At 54.9% G+C, this 22,461-nt stretch overlaps 1 protein-coding gene across 50 annotated transcripts in view; it reads right to left on the reverse strand.

Moving 5' to 3' along the window:
- Positions 1 to 2,344: 2,344 nt before the first annotated feature.
- The window catches only part of NRXN2 (neurexin 2), a 115,084-nt gene continuing 94,967 nt past the window's right edge, over positions 2,345 to 22,461 (reverse strand). For 27 of the 50 annotated variants that reach the window (XM_078341314.1, XM_054241030.2, XM_035263137.3 and 24 more), the window contains 4 exons: positions 22,353 to 22,442; positions 18,646 to 18,971; positions 16,298 to 16,376; positions 2,345 to 4,249 (listed from right to left, as the gene is read on the reverse strand). In XM_078341314.1, the coding sequence (XP_078197440.1) occupies positions 3,363 to 4,249; positions 16,298 to 16,376; positions 18,646 to 18,971; positions 22,353 to 22,442 (1,382 nt within the window). In that variant the 3' untranslated portion in view covers positions 2,345 to 3,362. The remainder of the gene's footprint in view (positions 4,250 to 16,297; positions 16,377 to 18,645; positions 18,972 to 22,352; positions 22,443 to 22,461) is intronic. The other 23 variants (XM_035263158.3, XM_035263159.3, XM_035263157.3 and 20 more) reach the window with 5 other exon arrangements.

Below are 22,461 nucleotides of genomic sequence, written 5' to 3' on the forward strand. Positions count from 1 at the left end.
ACCAGTCTCATCCCCATGGCAGTAGAGACCTCAGGCAGCAAGAATGAGGAAAGTGGCTCAGGACTAACTTTGTCCATTCTCCTGCCTCCAGCCAAGCCCACAGCTCACCAAGAAGGATGTGTGGGAAGAGGTAGCACCAAGCCCCACGGGCTCCAGATCTGCCTTGAAGAAGGGGCTTCTATCCAGAAGAGCTGGGCACTGGCTGGGCTGGTGTTCCCCCTCCTGGGGGCTTGCATGATGACCCTCATGCAAGCCCAGGTCTGTGAACTCCTTCCCCAGATCCCTGTCCTTAAGAGCCCTGAGGTGGAATCTCCTGACACATCCCTGTGAGGACCACCCACCAAGGAGCCAGCACGCCTAGAATCTCAGCCACCATCAGGCCCTGGACACACCATCAGCGGCTGTCTGGGACACTACTGGGGTCACTGCCAGGCCAGCCAGACCCTGAGGAGCTTAGCTCAGGCCCAGGTGCTAAGTTCAACATCAGTGGCACAAGATGATACACTGAGAAGCAGTTGACCATCTCTTACTGATGGGTAAACTGAGTCAATGGCTGAGTCCAGGAATCTGTCCTCTTATAACCAAGCCCTTGAATGATGGGAACCCTGAGCCACCTTATGCAGAGGGAAAGATCAAGTCTCACAGTCATATGGCCACCAGCAGGACTGGGGTCCATTCGTCCAACTCCTGGACTGCCCCTCTTCCTGCCCCCTCTACCTGATAGACTGTCCCCTCTCTTGTTTAGGGTCATTCTAGAAATTTCTGAGGTAAGGATATTCCTTCCCTTCCTAACACCAAGGAGCCCCGCCTGCCTGTCTTTATTTCTTTGGCTAGCCGTGACGGGAGGAGGGAAATCCGAGCCAAGTCTCTATCCCTTGGTCAGAAAGAATAGCGACAGAGAGATCGTAACCCAGAGATTCCAATCACCAACCCAGAGACAGGATGTCCTAGCAAGATTGCCCCAAACCAGGGCCTCTCCCAGACTCCCACAGCTGCTTAGAGCTGACCTCAATGATGCTGACCTTGGCTCTAAGACTATGAGCAGTTAGGGGACAAGCAGTGCCTGGATCTAGGGGGCTGGATTAGAAGGGTGAGGAGGGGCTGAGTCCACGGAAACCTACACCTGGGGCTCTGCTCTCTCACCCTTGTTAGGACTTTTCAGGAGGAATCTCAAGAGGTCCTAGGGGGCACCATGGTGGGGAGTGTCCCATGACAAAAGCTTCCTTCAGGGATGGAGAGAAGGAAGGGAAGTAGATGAGGCTGACCTCACCTCTAGAGACAGGTGGAGGCTGCTCAGGTCAGGACCTGCCACTCCCACTAAGGGATGTTCCCCAGCTGAAGGGTGGGGCTCCTGGCAGGGATGGAGGCAACCAGGCCTAAAGAGGGACCAGGCTTTTAAACTGCAAAATGCTGCCAGGATTAGTTGGCCAACAGCCAGAGCCGCCTGCAGACGGAAGATCAAGATACAGAATCAGGCAGTGGAGGGGGATGGCAAGCCAAAGGTGTGAGGAAGCCTTTTGCAGTGGATGGCTGAGAAGCCAATCGAGGGAGGAGTCCTGAGTAACAGAGCAAGGTTGAGCAACGCCCCATGACCGCCACCCTCAAGGTCCGCACCCCACCTCGCTCTCCCCTCCTGAGGATCCTAAACACATGGGTATCTGTCCCTTGAGACTGAAGACTTAACAAATACAAACCCATCTCTTAACATGTCCGTCCGGATCGCAGACTTGTTAGGGTCTCCACCGACGAGTAAACATGGTGGACAAGGTGGCTACCATTCCTTCCACCTTCAGTTCCAGTAGCTGCCCACAGTCAACCATAGTGGACTTGGGGGCAAGAAGGGTACCAGTGCCCAAATCCCAAGAGAGGAAGGACAAGGAACACAGACTCTAGAGTCAGGCAGAACTGGAGGCCACTTGGACTGTCACTCATTTACCTCAAGACCTGGGAGCAGCCACTGAAGGTCTCCAAGTCCAGGTATCCCCTCCTCCCTCCAAGGGCTGCTGAAGATTGAGGCAGGCAGCATCTGTCCCACACCCAGGTCAGTGCCCAGCACACATGCCCCAAGGTATGAGTCCGTTAGCCATCAGGGGCAACCAAGGTATCCAGGGATCTGCCTGCCTTCCTGAGAAGCTAAGGTCTGTGAACCTGCCAGAGACCAGCCACATTTTCTGCCTGGTCCTCAGCCCAACAGGGACACAGGACGCTGTGAGGCAAAGACAAATCACCCCAGGAACCCAAAGCTACGCTCAGCCCAAAAGTTCGGGAGCGACTTACCAGCTCTCAGCTCAAGCCTAAAGCCAGGATCTAACAGCACCCACCCCAAAAAAACTGCACAGGACCGTTGGAATTTGGAAAGTTTTTGTTTTCTTTTTCCCACACATTTCCAGGGTTGGGGTGTTTTCCAAGATTCAGACACATTTGTTAACAAAGAGAGAAAAAAAACTGGGGGAGCAGAGAGCCCGTGGGCAGAGAAGTGACCCCAGCAGTCTGTGGACAACACCTTGCTCCCTTTTCCCTGCTGCCCGCGCCCAGCGGGTGCCACAGGCTGCTGCTCGTGGAATCTAGAGTATTTGCTGTAATATATATCTGCATTTGCCTTTCCCCTCCCTCCCACCCCCCACCCCTGCTCCTCCAGCAGCTTCCCCATCAATGCACGTCGCCCGGCAGCACACACAGAACAGGCCTTCAGCCAGGCCTGAGCCCCTTCCCTGGCTGGCACCAAACAGGTGCCTCTCCTGGTGAGGGGAGTTGGGGCACCTGGGGACAAGCCCACTGCCCCACCCCACCCACCCACTAGGCCACTCGGCCCACCCTCCCACCAACTCTGGAAACCCAAAGGGAGGAAAGGAAGGGAGAAACCAGACATACAAAAAAAAGTGGGGAAGGAGGGTGGGGACAGTGAGACAGCAAGCCTGGGATGGGGACTGGCAGGCTTGGGAAGAGAAGGAAGGCAGGAGAGACAGAAGAAGGAAGAAGAAAAATTGAGGAAAATTAACGGAACGAGTAGTGGACACTTTACAAAACCCCCAGCCTTCCTTCCCACCCGACCCCACCAAAATAAAACTACCCCCCTTAAAAAAATAAATCAACCCAGGGCTGTGAGCACGTGCCCTGCCTGGCAGGCGCAGAGCTGAGAGGGACAGTCAGACCAGGGACTGACGAGGCCGCGCGAGGTGAACGGCAGGAGGAAGGGGACTAGCACGGGGTTTTCCTTTTCTTTTTTTTGCGTTTCCTCTTCGTGAGAGAAGCCTGAGGCGGCCAGGGAGAGGGTCCCCAGGCCCCTGGCAGGGAGAGGGTGGCACCCTCATCCCGGGCCCTCCCAGGAAGGGCAGCTGGCAGTGGGGCGAAGTGCCAGGGATTCAGACGTAATACTCCTTGTCTTTGTTTTTCTTGGCCTTGCTGGGCGTCTTGGGAGCAGCTGGGGCCTTCTCTTTCACCACCGCCCCATTGCTCTGGGCCGAGTTACTGATGTAGTTCCGGCTCTGGTCCACCTGGTAGGAGCCCTCGTCGCGATTGCGGTACTTGTACATGGCGTAGAGGAGGATGAGGATGCAGAGTGCTGCGGCCGCCACGATACCCACCACCATGCCCGTGGTGCTGCTGGACTCCCGGATCACCTCCACTGCGCCCGGCGGGCCCCGCTCCCCAGGCCCTGTGGGGTTGGCTGTGGGCAGATGGGGGAAGCCGGGGGCTGAGGTCACGCCGGGTCGCAGGGGAGGCGGCCTCCGAGGCTCAAAAGACGTGGGGGCCCCGGGCCCCAAGGGGGGGTTCTCCAGCAGGGGCTGAAGCGGGTCTCGGTGGTTCATTTTGCCCGCTGGCAGGTTGGGGGCCGGGGCGGAGGGGGCAAACAGCACCCCCGGGGCGCCCGTTGCCCCATCTGTCCTGAGGTTGGGCCGGGGAGCAGGTTTTCGGGGTGACAGGAGGGTGGTTCGGTCCGTGACCAGGGGAAAGGTGGTATAAAAGTCCTCGTCGTCCGTAGGCGGGAGGCTGGAGTCAAAGACCTCCCCGGAGGCGAAGCCCGAGGCCTCGATGGGCTCCTCGCAGTCGCTGTCGTCCCGCTCGGCCTGGCACGGGCCCCCAGAGGGCGGGCGGCGCGCCGCGGGCGGGGGCAGTGTGTCTTGGGTGGCGCCCACGCCCGTGAGGAAGGGATAGAAGGTAGGGGGCGGGGGCACGAAGGGGGATCGGGTGGCCACGGGAGGGGGATCTAAGGAGTCCTCCGTGATAATGGGCAATATTAACTCTCCTCCTAGAACAAGAGAGAGAAGAGAAAAGAGAGGGCGTCAGCGAGGGCCAGGGCGCAGGCGGCCGGCACAGAGAGAGAAACAACAGCCTCACACACCCAAATCGGTTCCAATTGGCTTTGGCGGAGACTAGAGCGGGCCAGGCCCGCCCGCCAGCCGGCCGAGCACTGCGCTTTAAGCGGGCAGCGGCTCAGATGCCCTGGGCACCACACGCACGGGCTCTGTGACTCTCTGGGTTTTGGTCTTTTGTTTTAAGAAATCAAAAGGAACAGAAAGGAAAGGAAATTGAAAAGAAACAGAAAAAAAAAAAAAACTCTACTGGTTTAACGCTTTAAAAACAGATACAACAGCAGCATTTAAACAAACCTAACAACAATATCTTTTAGGGTTTTTTTTTCTAGATTTTTCTCTTTTTTTGCTTTTTTTTTTTCTTTTGTTTTTAAAAAAGAAGATAGCATACCACGGAATTCAGGCAACTTACATCAACAAATAGGCCGTGTGATTTTAGCATGAAGAAAAAAATTACAAACAGAGCTGTGTAAGCGGGTTCTCCCGGAAAAAAGTAAGAAAAAACAACTTTTCCTTACAACGTTTTCTGTCTATCTGCTCGGTATCTCCCTCCCTCACTCTCCACTCCCTGCACATCCTGCCTCCTCCTGAACTCTCTCTCCGCCCTCACTTGTCCCTCTCCCCCTCATTCAACACAAAGCTGAACTCCGAATAGGGCAGGCTGGGGCTGAGGAGCGGTTTCCACCTCTTGGTGTCAGCATGTCGGGGAGGGAGGAGCAGTGGGCAGAAGGGCTAGGAGAGTAAGGACATGACAGGCAGCCATGTTGGGGATTGCTACATGGGTGAGAGGTCTTGGGAGGGGACAGCCATGGGAGGGGGCTTGGAAGGCTAATTGCAGGGTGGCCACGGGAGAGGAGACATTGAAAGTGGGAGGTGAGGTGGCCCATGAGGAAGAGTGAGCAGGGAGGAGTTGGAAGCACTGGAGTGGGTCCTGTCCTGTAGGACTCTGGGAGGGGTGGGGAGAAGCCATGTGGAGGCAGGGATGTAGGGGGACAAGGAGGGAGTGAGGGAAGCGGGCAGGGCCACATGGTTCCTGAGCTAAGCCTAACTCCCCAGCTTTCTCATCTTCACCCTCCACCTCTGACCCCCACTGACTTCCCCCCTCCCCCTCCCCAGAACCCCCATGGGCCGCCAGGACCTGGCCAGGGCTTGACTGCCTCCAGCCCTCTTATTATTGTTAAAACAATAATAAAACAACGGAAAGAAGAAGAAAGCAAAAAAAGAAAAGAAAATACATACACAGCCATCTGGGAGGGAAGCACCTGCTAAATAGGGCCCATGGGAATGAGTGGGCTTTGTGATGGGAGAATGGGTCTCTAGGTCTGTTAACTGGAGTCCCTTAGGCAGAAACTGCAATTCCCATCAGCCCCCAAAAGGTGAGAACTATAACTCCCATCAGTCCTTGGAGGAGTATAGACCACAATTGCCATCAGCCACTGGGTCAACAACTGTGACTCCCATCAGCCTCCTGGGCCTCCTCTCAAACCAAAATAGTGCAACGCCCCGGTTTGGGGTAGAAGGGAGTTGGGGTGGGGCTCTAGGTGGCTGGTGGGAGGACTTGCTCCTCTTGCAGGTGCACCTCTGGGCCTGGTAAGGGCTGGAGGTTTCCTCTGTGGCTCTCTCTTCAGCATAGCCTAAGCCCTGACCACATCTGACTGTCACTCACTGATCTCTGCAGGGTGTGGTCTTCATCATGCCCAGAAGCCCCCCAGACCCTCGGTAGTAAAGCACCCCAGGGCCTCCACTGCCAAGTCCCTCCTGCCCCACTGCAGCCCATTTGATCTGCACATCTTGGCACTCTTCTCCTGCTTCCCACCCCCCCACAGCCCTCTGCCTCTGCACTGAGTTCAAACACTGCTGCCAACCCTCAGATCACAAGCTCCAGCAATGTTGCAGAGACGTCCTTGGCCGCAGCAGCCAGCCTGTGGCCAAGACCTTTCCATTGAACTTGAAGCCTTGCTGAGCTCCCCAGTCTGCTCTTCCCACCAGACTCCAATCTCCCCTGGGCAGGGGCTCACCTACACCTTAGATTTTGAAACCCCAGAGCTCCTGCCCCTCCAAAGGCTCGGCCACAATGAAAAACTTTGAGCCAAGAGCAAAGCAGCATGTTTTGTGGGGCTGGGACTATTTGATTCCAGCTTGTTATGGATGAGAATGCTGAGGCCTGGGTGGGCAGGACTTTCCAAAGTCACCAGTATAGTGTCCAGCAAGGTGAGTGAGGCTGGGGAAGGGCTAGATCTCATGAGGAGCCCAAGAAAGCCTAAGTCATCCTCCCCATGCCTCCAGGAATCTGCTGGGGCTGCTTGATTCTTGGCTTGGATGCTAATCTGGGGGTCCACACACAAACCTGTTCTGTCACTGAGTTCCTGTGTGACTGTGGGCAAGTTTCTTCCAGTCTCTGGGCCTCAGTTTCCTCGTCTATAAAACTAGGGTATTGGGCTCCAGGCCCAGGATGAGGCCAAGGTTTGGCTCTCCTGGGACCTCTAGCCTTTGGATGATCAAGTATGTCTTCCTGTACCCACCTGAGACCCAGATGAGGAAAGCTGCACCCTGGTCCCCAGGTAAGGGGCAAACCCAGCTGTCAGCTCTCAGAGGGAGGGTTGGTGGCCTCTCAAACGGTGGCAACCTAGGCCCAATCCTGGCAGGTTCCCTCCCTGCATGGACCCTGAGTGCCTCTGGGGTCCTCCCTGCTGGTCCATACCACTGGCCCTCTACCTAACCTTTGCCGTCTATTCAGAACCGTTCCCTGCTGACGATCACTGAGTCTGGCCAAATACCTCCTCTTCCAGGCAGAGGATGCTCCCTGCCTTGAGTGCCTCTGACATCACATCCCAATTCTACTCTGGAAGCACAGCTTTGTTCTCACTGCCAGGAAAGGGCCAGTGGCCCGGGTCTCATCCCTAGTCCCCAGGAGTGGGCCTGGCACAGAGCTGGGGCTCATTATGGTTTTCCAGAAGAAGGAGAACAATATTCCTCAGGCATTTCCTCTAAGCCAGGCCAGGCTAGGTATCTAGGGAAGGGAGTGGGCGTCTCTCACAGGCCAGAGCAGCTGAGTTCTGAACACCCCGCCCCCTCCACCCTCTTAGGCAGCCGGCACTGCTGAGAGCTCAGCCTGGCAAGAGCCTTGCTCTACAAACTAGCTCCCACCCCAGCTCACCACCTTCCATCTTAGGCTGGGCCACCAGCTGCAGCTAGAAACCCCAGCGTCAAGGCTTGGCCTAAGCTGGCTGGCCATAGCTGGGACCCCAGGAAAGTGCCAGGCCCAGGGCACAGGACCAGACCAGGAGGCCCTTGCTGAAGCTACATCCTGCCCTAGAAGGGCTGACAGGCCGATCAGAGCACAGAGCTCGGCCCTCTACCAACCTGCCTCCCCTAGCCGGGCAAGGACAAGGGGTGCTTCAGGTCTTGGACTACAGACAAGTCTTGCCCAGCCTGAGCCCCCTACAACCATTCACCCCAGCTCAGCCCTTGGAACACACAGGCTCCTCAAGTCCCCCTTGTGCAGCTTTCCTCTGCCCCCAAACTCCTCCCAGGCCTGCTCACATTAGCCTCTTGCCCCTCCAACCCCAGTTGCTTTCCGGTCTCCATATCTGGATCCCAGCCCTGTCCCTGTATCCACAGCTTCTCTGGGGCTTCCCTGGGCCCGTCTCTGCCCAAGGCTTTGACGGCACCACCTCCTGAGATATCCCCCCCTCAGCCACACCCCCACACTGCCATGATTCCCCCTCGATGCCTTCTTCTTATGGTAGCCCCTGTCTCCCACATGGCTTCCTCCCTGTTTCCTCCCAGTGCCCCATACCCAACTTCCTCTCCACGAGACAACAGGCTCTGGAGAACCCATGAGAATGCATGAGGACTTCCTGGGCTCACTCAACCCGGCCTAGGCTCTGCAGCAGTCAAGTCACACCTAACCTAGGGTGCTGGGCTTTCCCAGGTCACACACCAGTTCAGGAAAGATCAGAAGAGGCTGCCCTGGTGAGGAGTCAGCAGGACCTGGAGGAGGGGAGGACCGTGCCCCTCAAAGACTCCCCCCTGCCAGAAGCCCAACCGCTGCCCATGCTGTTGGGCTTTGTGGGTACCGACTCACTATGACTCATGGTCCAGCTCTACACCAAGGATGCATCCAGGAATGGGGTGCTCCTAGGAGCCAGCAGAGTCTGGTAGGACCCCAGGCAGCCTCCCGCCTCTCCCCCACTTCAGGCAGCTGCAGCATTTGGAAAATACTCACAGGTGCACACTTAACACAGATGCCACCTGCCCACCCAACACTCCTCTGCATCCTAAGAAAAACTGAATTTCAGTGCATATCAGTCCCACTTACTAGAGAATGCCATCCCTGACCAGGGATACCACCAGCCATTCCTAATCTCCCCTTCCTCTTGGGGGCTGCTGGCCCAACAAACTGAGGCCCTTCTGCCCTTAGGGCACAGAGGGCCCCTGACTAGAAATCTACTCAAGAACCCCATGAGTAGAGTATGTGTGCTCAGCCCCAAAAAGAATTCAGAACTGAGGTTGCACATGTCCAGGACTCAGCAGTGAGCTGGAGGCCCTGCCCAGGCTGTGAAGGGCAAGAAAGCCAGAAGCCTACAGGGCATTTCATGGGGGTTAGAAAAGAGTTCTATGTGGGCATGACCCTGCAGTATATGACTTCACAAACAGTACCCTTGTGCAAAGTTGGAAAAAAAAATTCTCTCCTCTCAAGCACACAGTCCTGTTTGGGTGTCCAGGACACACAGCTGAGCAAGCAGAGCCCTGGACAGATGTAACCCCCTACTCACCTGTGCAAGCAGAGGACAACCTGTGCCCTGTGTCTGTGGTGCCCTGAAGGACGGTACCCCTCCTCACCCACAAGCACCAGTGCAACAGGGGCAGAAGCCAGGGTATTTCAAGGCAAGAAAAAAATGGTATATTGTGGCACACACACACACACACATACACACAGGATCTGTGTTTCTGTGCCCCAAGCACATGTGTGCAGGCATGTACATGAACCTAGATGGATCTGAGCATGAGTGTGTGTGTGTCAGTGTGTGGCTCTGCATGTGCCTGCTAGCCACTGAGTGTGGGTCTGAGTTCTGTGTGCACATGAGCATATGTGAATGTGAACATGTGAGGGCACCACATTCATCTGAGCACCAGTGGTGCACCCCAGGGAACACGTCCTGTACCAAACTCATTTTCCCCTTCTTCTGGGCAGCAAGACTACATTTCCCAACATCCCTTGTGAGTAGGCCTGGTGCGTGACTGAGGAGTGAGCACTGCCAGTACCAGTTCCCCAGCAGCCTCCTGGGTGCCACCTTTCATGCCCTTTCTCCTGCAGTGACCTTGGAAACCACATATTGAAAATGGAGGCACCACAGATGGAAGGAGTGTGGACTCCTAAAGCACCCTTTGCAGCACAGCCACCTGCTGATCAGGCACACCCAGATAGGGTGATTGAGAGACTTCTCTTGAATTAACTATGGAGATTCAGGGCTTATCTGTTACAGAAACAAATGTTACTTTAACTAATATAGACACTGGCACCAGAAATGGGTGTCACGATAACAAACCTGAGGAGGCACTCGTGACCATCCAAGGCGTGGAGGCTGGAAAGATGAAGCCCACGTAATGCAGTAGCAAAGCATGTGGTACGCACCGTTGCTGATGAGGACCTGGAGGGTAGGCACCTGCCTGTGGAGTCTGGGCAATGAGGGAAAGGGCTGGGAAAGGCCAGTGACCATGAGGCTTCTATGTTCTGCTTTTAGCGACATAGTACAAGGAGGAGACCAAGGAGGCAAAGAACACAAGGAGGCAAGAATTGTCTGGTTTGCAAGCCGAAGTGAAAAGAATACAGACAGCCCAGAAATCTGCATCCAAAAGTCAGACGAGGCCACTGCTTCCAAACAGTAAGAGAGAAAAGTGAAAAAGGCTTTCAGAGACAATAGCCCAGTAAAACTTCTCTCCCAAATAAGGACACTGAGCCTTGCTCAATAATCAGATTTAGGGGGTGCCCCCCCTCCTACTGTTTCAAACATCCTCAAGACAGTCACCACTGTATTAAGAGAAAGAGGCATGGGGGCAGAGCAACAAGGAAATAAGTAAGGCTGGAGAACTGTATTTAGGTGTGGTTACTTGGAGCCTTAAAATCACCCTTGAGTCCCAAATCTGCATGAGCAGGGGTGGGCTATCATGCTACAGCACTCCCAAGGAGGACATTGTTCCCAGCACCCACTTCAGACACAGACATGGAGGAGAACTGGGAGGAACTTCCCAGAGGGAAGAGCCAGGGACCCCAGACAAAGGAGAGGGGAGTCTCCCCCAAAGATCAGAGTGTCTCCCAGGGTTTAATGAAGAAACTTCCCCCACTGAGGAAATGCCTGATGGATTTCCTCAGTGCAAGCAGCACACATTACCTATGGGAATCTAGGCTGCTATGTTTCTTCCATTTTTCCCTTCTTTGCCTGGGAAGTTGTATTGCGGTTGTCTCTGCCCCACCACTGTATTCTGGGTGCGTGTTGGGCTATGGGAGCAGTGAGGTAAATTATCCATTTAGTTCCTGGGCATCCAGATCACATATGGGTCCCATTCCAGAGGAGCCAGGTCTGGACCAGATGGAGTGGGCCACCATCTCCCAGACATCGTCAGCTTTGAAATGAATTCCTTAACTGGTTGGAACTTTGGGTGGTCTCCCTCAGGGAGGGGTGGGTGTGTCATAGGGGATGAGGAAGAGTGATACAGATCCTTGATGACTCACAGGTAAGCCAGTGACAAATAATTCACTAGCTGGTCCCCAGACCAGTTTCTGCTTCCTCCTGAGGGTACAGGAAGGCCATACCTTACAGCCTTCCTTAAAGCTAGGTTGGGCGCCATGACTGAGCTCCAGGCAACAGAATGTGTGCAGGACCTTGGGCGCCTCTCCCAGGCACCTCTCCCATAAAACCTTCCACTTCACAACTCCATGCCAGGTCCCCTTCCACCACAACTCGGGAAGTCACCTGTTGAAGATGGTGCAGTCACAAGATGGAAAGGGACCAGGTCCTGAGTCAACACTTGGAGAACAGCCTGCCAATCAGGAACACTTGTTTATAACTTACATGAATGAGGAATACATTTCTATGTGTTAAACCATGGATGTTGTGGCTTTGTCTATTTTAGCAGCTAGTGCTACCTTGGGTCCCTCTTGGAATCCAAACACACTGTGCTTCTGTGGGTCTGGGCAAATGTGTCTGTGACTCTGTGGAGTGAAGCCTGCATGTGCCTCTGAGGGTCTCATTCACATGGGCATGGGAGCAATGCCTCAGGAGGGATGCTTGCAGGGAGTAAGTGCAGGAGGTTGCTTCTGTGGGTCTCAGCACACGTGTGAGTGGGTGAATCTGAATAACACGTGTGTATGTATGTGCTCTTTTGAGTCTAAATAACTGTGTGTACTTACCTGGGTGGGAGCACAGAGGCATAAAGGCATGCCTTGTACTGTGTCTGAACATGTGTGCATACCCTACAGGTCTGAAAATATATGTGTGCCTTTCTGTGTGCCACTGCATGGGTACCTTGGAGCAGAGAAGTGCACCTGCATCTGTGTGGGCCAATGTAGGCCTGATTGTATGTGTGTGTGCATGCACACCTCTGTGAAGGTCTGAGCACATGAACTTGCACATCTATGGGTAGGGGTGTACATACGTATTTTTCTGTGAGTGTGAACCAGTATGTTTGTGTCAGCAGATGAGCATGTATGTGTATACTGCTGTGGCACTGGGCACATGACTGTATGAACTTCTATAGTAGTGAGGTTGGTGGGAGAGGTGCCAGTCTGTGAAGCAGAACAAATTGTGTGTGTGTAGAACCCTGGGATGAGCACACAGCCTGCCTCTGAGAATGGTCACACCTGAACCCTTGTGAGTCGTAGTCCCCAGGTGTACCTTTGTGTAGCTGTGGGCATACCTCAAGGCGGCTGGATGCACATGCTGGTGAATGAGTACACCCCTCTGCAGAAATGTATGTGTGCATCGTCATAGGGATACTTACACACGCATATCTCTGTGAGCCTGGTCACGGATATGCATTTCTGTGAGTCCATGTGTGTGCACATGTGCACTGTGGTAGGTATAACACACTGTGTACCTGCCTGATCCGAACATGCATAAAGGTCTCTGCGGTTCTGAAACACATGCGAGCATCTGCATGTCTGAACGCAGGTGTAGGATTCTGTGGTCTGAGCACCTGTGTGTGTGTTACACAGGTGGATCTGTACATGTGTGTGCCTCTGAGCTGAGCACAGATGTATAATCTGTGAGTCCAAGGATGTGTCTCAAGGCATATGTCTCACTGGATCTAAGCACATATGCAAACACACTCAGGTATGAACACAGATGTGTGTGGCCTGAGTGTCTGCAATACACAAGTCTGTCTCTGGGTCTGAGCATGTGTGTGTGATTCTGAACATTCAGCATGAGTGTCAGTAGATGTGTGTGAGTGTGCCTTAGTGGGTATGAACATGCATGGAGACATAGCTCAGAACACATGCAAGTGGCTGGGTAAGTTTGAGACACACAATATGTGTGTGTGCCTTGGTGCAACTGAACACGTGCAAGTGTGAACTCTGGGAGCTGAGTAGGTGCACACCTGTGCATCTGAGCGCCTCTGTGGGTATTTTTGGAGCTCTAAGCATACACATGCAAGAGTTGGTAGCTCTGAGTGCACGTGTGTGCTTTCGTGAGACTGTGTATGTGTGCCTGAGTTTGTGCTTCTATGAGTCTCAAACATGTATAGCTGTGTGTATGGACTTCAGGGGGGCATAAGCACATACATGTCTCTTGGAGTCTAAGCATGTGTGTGCCTCTGTTGGTCTGGGTACAAATAGTGTGTGCTCTTCTAGGTTTGAATGTGTGTGTGTGTGTGTGTGTGTGTGTGTGTGTAAGTGGGCCCATGTGAGCTTGCTGGTGGGTGAGTAAATGTATGTGCAGGGCTGTATGTGTGCATGCCTCTGGTCATACATGTGCATACAGACACTGCCTATGTGTGCCCTTCCTTCATGTCTCAGGTTGTGCAAAGTCAGATACCCTCAGGGGCCAGGCCCAGAACACAATGTGTGGGTTGGGCCAGCTGAGACAACCAGGAGTGGGTCACATTACCGATGGTGCACGCTCCCCTAAAGGCACTCCCATTCGAAAGCCAACCACAGCTAAAATAACCATGTAGATGATGGTCTCACCAAGCAAGGGAGAAAGAATGGGCCAGGGTCTGTGGAGGAGCTCAGGTTAGGGAAAAGGGTGGAAAGGTACGCAGGAATGATCCCAGACCCAGGGATGAGGATCTGCAAGGTGGGAGACGTAAAACACCCTAGGGTCTCCAGCCAGGCTGCCCCCACCTCTGACACTGGAGCCAAAGGAGGCCTGGCCGTCTGCTGGAGAAAAGCCTCCTTGCACCGGGGGCCTGGGAAAGGCTCTGTCTGAGAGGCTCTGAGAGGCATGACATGGTCTCCAGCCTGGGAGACCCTGGAGTCATTTTGGTCCTTGTCTGGTCTCCCGCTGGAATAATGAGGATCCATCGATAAGTCTTTCAGAGTGTGCAAATGTAAATGTGTAAGCACGAATTACACATGTCTGGGGGAGAGGCTGTGGCTTTCGGTGGTTTCCTCTGGGAGCACCAGTGTTCACTATGCCCTCCCTCCTGGCCTTGTTTTTCAAGCTGGGTACTGGGCTGGCTACCAGCCCCTCCTAATCCCAGGCTTCTAGACCTCCTCCACCCTTCATCCTCTGCTTGGACCTTTTTCCAAGAGGGTGGCTCAGTGGTCAGTGACCTCACAGATTCCTGACTGTGGACCAGCTGATCGCCTGCTTCAGCTTCTCCTCACCCATTGCCCTAATGCAGCCGAAAAGAGCTCAGACCACCAATGCACCCATTCAGTATCAGACCCAGGCCCTTGACTAGACTCCAGCCAGGGTTGGGAGGCTAGAACTTCGATGGACACAGTATGGCCCAGGTGGGGTCCAGCGTGCACTTCACGTCCCTACGTGGTGACTATCTGGCCTTAGATAGCCCTCCACAGGGTTCAGGGAAAGCAGGAACGACTCCTGTCACCCAGGAGTTCCTGTCCCAGAGTGTGTGAACATGGGCACCTGTGTATAAACACATGTGGTGGTGCCACTCACTGCCCTTTCCTCAGGACCCACACAGACCATTGTCCCCAGAGCCCCATCCCAGGGCTTTCACGGGATTCATTACAACCACTTTCGGCAGACCTGGGCTAGCAGTGCTGTGTTGGCCACAGGAGCCACCAATAAGTGCCTAGAGCTCAGAGCAGTGAAGCAGCGCAGGGGGTGCTGTGTGTTGAAGCCACCAGATGCCCGGAATCCCCCAAAGCAATGGAGGCATTGGAATGTGCATCCCTGAGCCAAGATCACCTCAAGGGAAGAAGTGACATCAGTCAGCAGAGAGGCCTCCTAGAGTGGAAGGCATCTATCCCAGAAAGCACAGGCCCTGGGCAGTGGAAGGCGAGGCCTTCCTGGCCAAGCAGCTGGCAGCTCCCCTGAATGTCCATGGGCCCAGGCCCATGGGAGTGACCTCTCTCAACTCTAGCCTACTTGGGAGACATGGAGGGCAACCGGGCTTCAGCCTCAGGGTCTGGGAGCCTGTGACCCAGAAACCCCTCTGCCCTTGGTTTTTGAAGTGGAGTCTCTGCCCCAAGGCTCCATAGGCCATGTTATGGTTCTGCTCTGTCCACACTCCTTCCAGGGCCGGGGCTTACCCTCAGCCTGAATGTCTTCTCTGGAGCTGGGAATGTTTTTCCGGAGCAGATTCACAGGATGTACCAGGGCATACTGCCCACCTCCTGGCCACATCATCTCTCCCAACCCCGCAAGCACCTGCCCCAACCTCCAGCCTTCTGGTACCAACAATCCAGGTGCCACCCATTATAAGGTAATGGGGAGAAGTCTCCAGCAGCCCAAGCGAGAAATGTGGGTGGCCCTCCACTCCCACAGACTGATCTGGCAGCCACCAAGGCCCACGCTCCTCCACTGGGAAATCTGGCCACATCCAGTCCTTTCTCTGTTCCCTCTGCCAGCCTCAAGTATCCCACCCTCCTCCAGCTGCTCTTGGCCACCCCCAACCTGCTCAAATGAGCAGCCTTGGCACTTGCTGCACCACTCCACACCCCACACTTCTCAAGCAGCACTCAAGGCCCACCCCCACTTTGCCAGCCTGGTCTCTCTTTGTGGCTGCACCCTTTGCTCCAGCAAGAAGTATTAAGCAGAGGCCTAGAAAGCACCCCTGGCCCCAGAGCCCCAGGTCCTGGAAAGCCTTCCCTCCCAGCCCTGCTGTCCTCCTACAGCAGCTCCCCAACTAGAATCCGGGCCAGACCTCAGGCCCTAATCTCCCCCAACAGACCACAAGTCTGGTCTAGGGGGAACCTCCCACCCAGCACACTATCGGATTTGAGCAGTCACTGTGTAGCAACTGCCTCGCCTTGGCCTGGCAGTCCTGGCAGTGTCCACTTTGGGAACCCTTCAGACAGAGCCCAGGACACCTCCTGGCACCCAGGAGAAGAGGAGGGCCCAGGATACAGCAGAGATCTCCTCTATTAGTGGCCTAGAGAGTACCAGGCCTCAGGGGCAAGCAGGAGTTGTGGTTCTGCACCCAAGAGCTGATGGGAGTTGTAGTTCCTAACCCATGTTCACCCTCCCCCACCCCAAGGACTCATGGGAGCTGCAGTTACTCATCTTTCTAGGGAAAAGTCTCCTTCCTTCTGTCCCAGCACCCCTTGGCTCTCAACCCTAGGACCCCAAGCTATGGATCTTACTATCTCTGAGGGGCTGGGAACCAAAAGGAATCCTGCCAGAGAGCATTTGAGGGCCTGGGAGGATATTAGGCAGCAGGAAACTATCAGGGAAAGCTAAGGCCTGGCAGCAGGCCCTGGGACTTGGGCCAGGTGACAGGGACAGTCGCCCCCCTCCCAGCAGCGTCGCAGAGGGCCCCGGGGCAGGGGAGGGGGGAAAGGCACTCACCAGTACTGGGCTCACACTCCTCCAGGTCCTCATCATCACTGGGACACTCGGCCGAGGCTACCAGGAGGTCATCTGTGTTCTAGAGGGTGAGAACACAGGGGTGGGGAAAGAGAGGTTCGAGGCAGGTCAGCAGATCCCACAGCTGCCATTTCAGATGCATGGTGGCACAGGGGATGCCCCTGGGCTGAAATGGACCAGGCTGGTCTGAGTCCCAGCCTTCCCATCTCTTGCTGGCTGACCTCAGGCCTCCACTTCCTGCTATGCACAGGGAACTTCCCAGCAGCAGCCCTGCAGGTTTTCATGGCTTCCGAGGGTCAGTGAAACAGTACACATGGTGCTTTTTATTTCTGGGAAGTGAGGAGAGTGGATACCATACTTTAACCTGCAGGGCCAAGGCAAGAGGGTCTAGGATGCCTCGGGACAGGGGTGCCGGGGAGACAAGGCCCTACCGGGTGAAGCCTACAGAAGCCAGCACAGGCAAAACAGGGACAGGACCTGGAGGGGTTTCCTGGCTCTAGCTTCACCACTCCATCACCCTTCATCTCTCTCCCAACTCCCTTTCCTAGAGCCTGAGAGAACCGTCCTGCACACAATAATTAGGGCTGTGGTTTCCATGGCAACAGGAGTTGACTTTGTCAGCATTTTCTCTCCTACTGATTGCAAAGAAAGAGAATCCCCAAGATGAGTGAGTGTAAGGAGGAGGGGGGCACCCAGAGGGTATGAGGGAGGAGACCCAAGGAGGGAAACTGAAAGTCCAGGCAGGAAGGGAGTCCAAAAAACTCTGGGATGGGGAGGAGAGGGCCAGGCTGAAAGCCAAGATAAGGAGAGTTGAAAGGGTCATAACTTGCCTTCTCCCCAGCCCCTGATCTTCAGACTGGACAGCCCTCACTCACCCAAGGACAAGGTGGTGCCTGAAGGACCCACCTCCCTCTGCATTCTTGCCCCCTCAGCACCAGCCTCCATCTTGGGCTTCCCAACCACAGCAGTGTCTCCTGGGGCCCTCATCTCTCTCTTCCACCAGGATGATCTGCCCATCACCCTCCCACTGAGACCAGACAGCCCCTTCTCCCCTATGATTCGGAGGGCATTGGACATGGTGGGTACCCAGCCTTGGATACAGCCCAGACCTTTCCCCCAGGGCTCCCTGCTCCCTAGGGACAAAGTCTTCAGGTCCCCTCAGCTTTCTTGGCAAAGAGGAAGTGGGTACAGGCTTGTCTCTCTGATCTGGATGGCCCCAGCTAGCCTAGTCCCAGGCTTCCTGCAGCACAGACTGGCAGGGAGGAGCCTGGAAGCACACAGAGTCCACCCCTGAGAGGGAGAAGCTGAAGACAGACTGGCGGCATAGGGAGGGGCACATCCTCATGGTCACCCCCAGATCCTGCTCTCACCCTGGAAGGACAGAGGGTGCCCAATAGCCACAGGCTTTCGGACAGGACGATGGGAGAGAAGGGGTGACACCAAGGCCTTCGTGCCAGCTGTGAGCTCCGTGCTAATGGTCAGAGCAGACACTGGAGGCAACAACTAGAAAACAGCCCAGCATGGGCTACCTTGGGAAGTCACACAGGGCTGTCCTGCTCCAGTGGAGCCCCATTCCCCAGGTGCAGCCCCTCCAGTCCTGCCCCATCACTAGGGCTTGACCTGACCCAAGAAGCACCTGAGCAGGGGAGGTGAGCACCAGGGAACTATCTGCACTGAGACCCCCTCAGACCCACTGAGAGGACACTGGAGCCCCTGACTTGTGGTGCCTGCTCACAGTCACATGGAGAGGGCTCATGAAGGCAATGGACCTGCAGCTAGGGCTTTCCCACTGCAGGGACCCCAGAACACAAGGACAGGTTCCTCCTAGCTTTCACCAGCCTTTGGAGAGGGGCTGCCCACGCCAGGTGACTGCATCCAGCCCTCCCATGCTGTCACCTCTGCCCACAGCAGGGCCATGTCTTGTATCATCCATCTCCCATTCTGCCCACACAGAACACTAGGCATGGCCTTCACTGGGGAAGCAGAAGGAGCCATTCCACTCTCACCCCAAGTCCAGACTTCATCTCTCTTAGGTAGGGTGGTCTTCTCTCATATAACTGGGCCATCAAACTCCTCCCCAAATCCGGGAATGGTCCCTCTAGAAATAGTGGTAATCCCCACATCACAAGATCCCTGGTCATTAAGATGAAGGCCACTTCCTGAAAGGTCACCTTGCCCATTGCCATGGCAACAAGGTCAGAGACAGCAGCCTCCAGGATCCCAATGACCCCTTGGACCCACATCCTAGGCACCACTACTGTGGCTATGCAGATATCAGCCCCATCCCCACCTATCTCTGCCCTAATCCACCAACCAGAGTGGGGCCTTACCTGGGTGGTGCTGTCCCTCAGCGTGGGGGAGCGGCCCCGGCGTGTGGTGGTAGTGGCCATGGTGGTGGTAGTCTCCATGATGGTGGTGGCCATGTCAGCCAGCAGGGTGGTGGCCGTGGTCTCCGCACTGAGCAGCACGGACGGCCCCTCCCCCACCAGGCGCAGGTGACCCTCAGTCCGCACATTGGGGTCGCTCTCGGCGGCCAGCGCCAGCACCTTAAGCCCATTGTAGTAGAGGCCAGACACCTGGCCCTGGAAGGGGCGGCCCTGATCCCGGCCCCCGATCTTGATGGCAGCCTGGCTGTTGAAGATGGTCAGCTGGCGGCCTGGGGGGAGGGGAAAGGGGTAACAGAGGAGGGGCAGGCAGTGAGGGGAAACCAGGAAGAGAAAGGAAAAGAGAAGGAAGCCAAGGAGAGGAAAAAAGAATGGAGGAGGAAGCCAGCAAGGGAGGAGGGGACAGGGAAAAATGAGGAAGGGGCAGACAACCAAAGGGAAAGTCCTTGTCAGCCACAGCCCCTAGCCCAGCCAGGTGGGGACCCCAGAAGGGGAGGGCACCCAGGGTATACATGGGCTGGGGAAGGGGAGCCCAGCCCCTCCTCCCCACCATGTGCAAGCCTTCCCACCTTCCCCAGTCCCTCTCCCCTCCAGCTCCAAGGCCATCGCCCTTCTTCATCCTTTTCCCTCAGTCCATCCCCATCGTCTCCCTCTGCTTCCCCACACATCCTGCCCCAGTATCTAGCCCCAAGCCATGAAGCCATGGAGCCCTTGGAAGAGGCAGACAGAGGAGACAAAGAGGCAGAGACAAAGGAGGCAGCTGCCAGGCCAAGATGGAGTCAGTGCGTGTGAGAGCGGAGAAGGAGGTGAGACAGTGTGATGGTGTGTGGGAGCAGCAATCTGCCCAGGCTGGCCTCCCGCCTATGACCAGGCCCTCTGACCCCTGGCCAGGAACCCCTCTCTTCTCCTGGACTGCCAAGACCCAGCACTGCCTGGGACCAGGCCCTGAAAAGCCAAGCCCTTCCTCCCCACCTAGACATGCAAGCACAGAAATGGAAAATGTTAAAGGGACCTTGCTTCGCTCACTGACAGCCAAAAAAACCCGCTCCAGCTCCAATCGCACCCCGCACTCAGCAGTATGACACCTCAGAATTCCCAGCTGGGTGGGGTTGGGCTGTTCTGTTTGTTTTTAGTGGATCTGGGGGTCAGTTTAACCCTCTGAGTTTGTTGTTTTGGTTTGGTTTTTAGAAAAGATGTTTATTATGTTTAAGTTTAGATTTAACTTTGGTTTTGGTGCTGCTTATTTTTTGTGGGGGAGGGGTTGAGCAGAGGGCCTACTACATTGCCCCATCTCCCCTGGAACCTTCAGCTGCTGGCACTGGGGGTTTTAGACCTGGCTTAGCCCTTGTTAGCCTCTGGTTAGTGCCTCGTTAAAGATCTGGTTTAGAGTTAGGTGCCTGTAAGCCTTGCCCCCAAAACCTGGGCTGAGGACAGTCCAACTTGTGAAGCCCACACCCTCCTTGGAAACAGGTTCTCTGGAAAACCCAAGGCCTCTGGGACATCCAAACATCTGTCCAGCCTCTGGCCAATGATGGGCACTGGTATGTCTCCCCAGTCCCCATTCAGCCTTCCTTCCTCCTCCAGCATCCTCCTACCACCTACTCAGGCAAGGATAGCCCTAGGGCAGCAACACCCATTACCAGTGGCCAAGAGCCCAAGAGGCAGAGGATCAGTGGTGGCAGCTCTGGGACAGGCCCTGGAATACCAGACCCAGACAGGCCCAGGAAGACCTCTGCATCCAAGCCTGTTCCCAGACATAAGACTCATGAGGAAAACAAAGGAGAGAAGGGTCACCGTGGTCAAATGAGTTGGGGAAGCAAACATTTCACCATCGAACAGGTTTCTTTCTCCAAGGGCTTCTCAGAACCTGCATTAAACTAATGCACACATGCATCTCCAAGAGGAAAAAACAGGATTCAGCACTTCCCAAACTCGTTCTACCACAACTTTCTCTATTGTGAAGCATCTCGTGGGACTGTTTCACAGAACATACTTTGGAACTGGAAAATAGATTCATCCAATAAATATTTATTAAGTACCTACCATATGGTCAGGCACTGACAGTAAAATATTCCCTCCAAGCATCTCAGACCTTGTCTTGGGATACTTTCCTGATGTTTCTTTCTCTCACCCTCTCAACATGCCTGTGAGGTGAGCTGAGTAACCATCACTGTCCCTTCTTACCGAGAAGAGAGCTGAGTCTCAGCAAGGGGAAGTACTTGGCTAAGGCCACATGCAAAAAGTGAGTTCCTTCTTTCACACTTTGAAAATTACCTATATAGCCCAGTGGGTTATTTTCTAGAAGAGGAAAGTCAGACCTAAAGGGAAAGGGAAGGGGGCCCCTGGCTCCCCATCATCTAAACCACAACTCCTCCCCCAACCCCCAACAAGGCCTGTCCAGCTCTCCCTGCCCTTGGGGTCACAAGTTGTCCCAGCCTCAGCCCAGCCTGCTCCCTTGGCCTCTCTGATTCTGGAAGAGGGAGGTGGGTAATGGAGAGGAAGCCACAGTGTTGGTAAACTTGGTGCCTGTGGCCCCTGGCCCCATCCGCCATGAACTCCTCAAAGGGTTAAAGTTCACCCCGCTGGAGAGAGCAGCCCAGTGTGGCTGGGGGCTGTAGGTTTTAGCGATGTCTGTTACAGTCCCTTTAACTTTTTGTCCTGTTATGGGTTTATCACATCTGGTTATCAGCAGGTTTAGGCCCCACAGGTGTGGGGGGCTAGAAGTTACATTTGGGGGTTTTAGTTGGGGAAGGCCCCAGTGGACATTTAAAAGCACAGTTATCAGCTGGTTAAGTGGAGGTTTAACAGTTCTACTTCCCCCCTAGAGTTTAGCCTTAGAGGTACAGAGCTCGCCCGCCCCCAAAGGGAACAGGATGAATTTGCCCTTGGTCCCCAACTTCCCTTGGTGACAAGAAGCCTTCTCTTTCACATCCAGCAGCACCTCACCACACTTGGGCCTCACAAGGGGCTTACTGGGTCTTCCTCATCAGCCAAGAAGGAATAGAAATCCCTATGGGCCCACCACTTCCTGCCCTGCTTTCTTTAGTCTCTCCTCAACTTCTCAGAGGCCTTCTGGAGTAAGGTGGGCCTGTTCCAGAGATAGCAGCCTCACAGCGCTCTCTTTGGGAGTCTTTTCAGTAGGATCGGAGGTCCCCACTCTTCTCTCTTCTCTTCCCATGGCTCTGGTGAAGGCTTCCTAAGCCTCCTCAGATCAGCTTTCCTGCTTCCCAAAGGTTTCCCACCTCTGCATGCTCTATGGCCCTCAGCTGGCCCCTTATCAAGCCTCCCAGATAATCCTGAGCAGAGGGAACCTACCTCCAGCCTGCATTCCCAGCCTGCTTGTGATTTACTGCAGGGCTTGCACTGGGGAGCACCCATGGTAGGGATCTTGTGGATTACCCTAGTTGATCCCAGGTTTAGAAAGAAAACAGGGCTCCCCCGCATCTAAAGAAAAACCCCACTTCTACCCCAACACCATTCGGAATGCACAGACAGACCCTTGACTCCAAAGGGGAAGGGAGCATTCTGGCTGGCCAATTGTCCCTTCACTTGGGGGTGGGCGTTGGTGAAGGCACGGAGGGGGAAAGAGAGAGCTCTGCACCTTTAAGATAGTGTTTTTAAAGTTAATTAATTAATTAATTCTGGTTAATTACCTTTGTCGAGCAGCCACTCATCTACTACTCGACCAAGCCGGTAGGGGATTCTCTGTCTAGCAATCGCCAGGCGCTCGTTATCAAAGTTTCCTTGGAAAAGTTTAGAAAG

The sequence above is a fragment of the Callithrix jacchus genome, chromosome 10 (genome assembly GCF_049354715.1).
Source record: "Callithrix jacchus isolate 240 chromosome 10, calJac240_pri, whole genome shotgun sequence".
Taxonomy (NCBI): domain Eukaryota; kingdom Metazoa; phylum Chordata; class Mammalia; order Primates; family Cebidae; genus Callithrix; species Callithrix jacchus.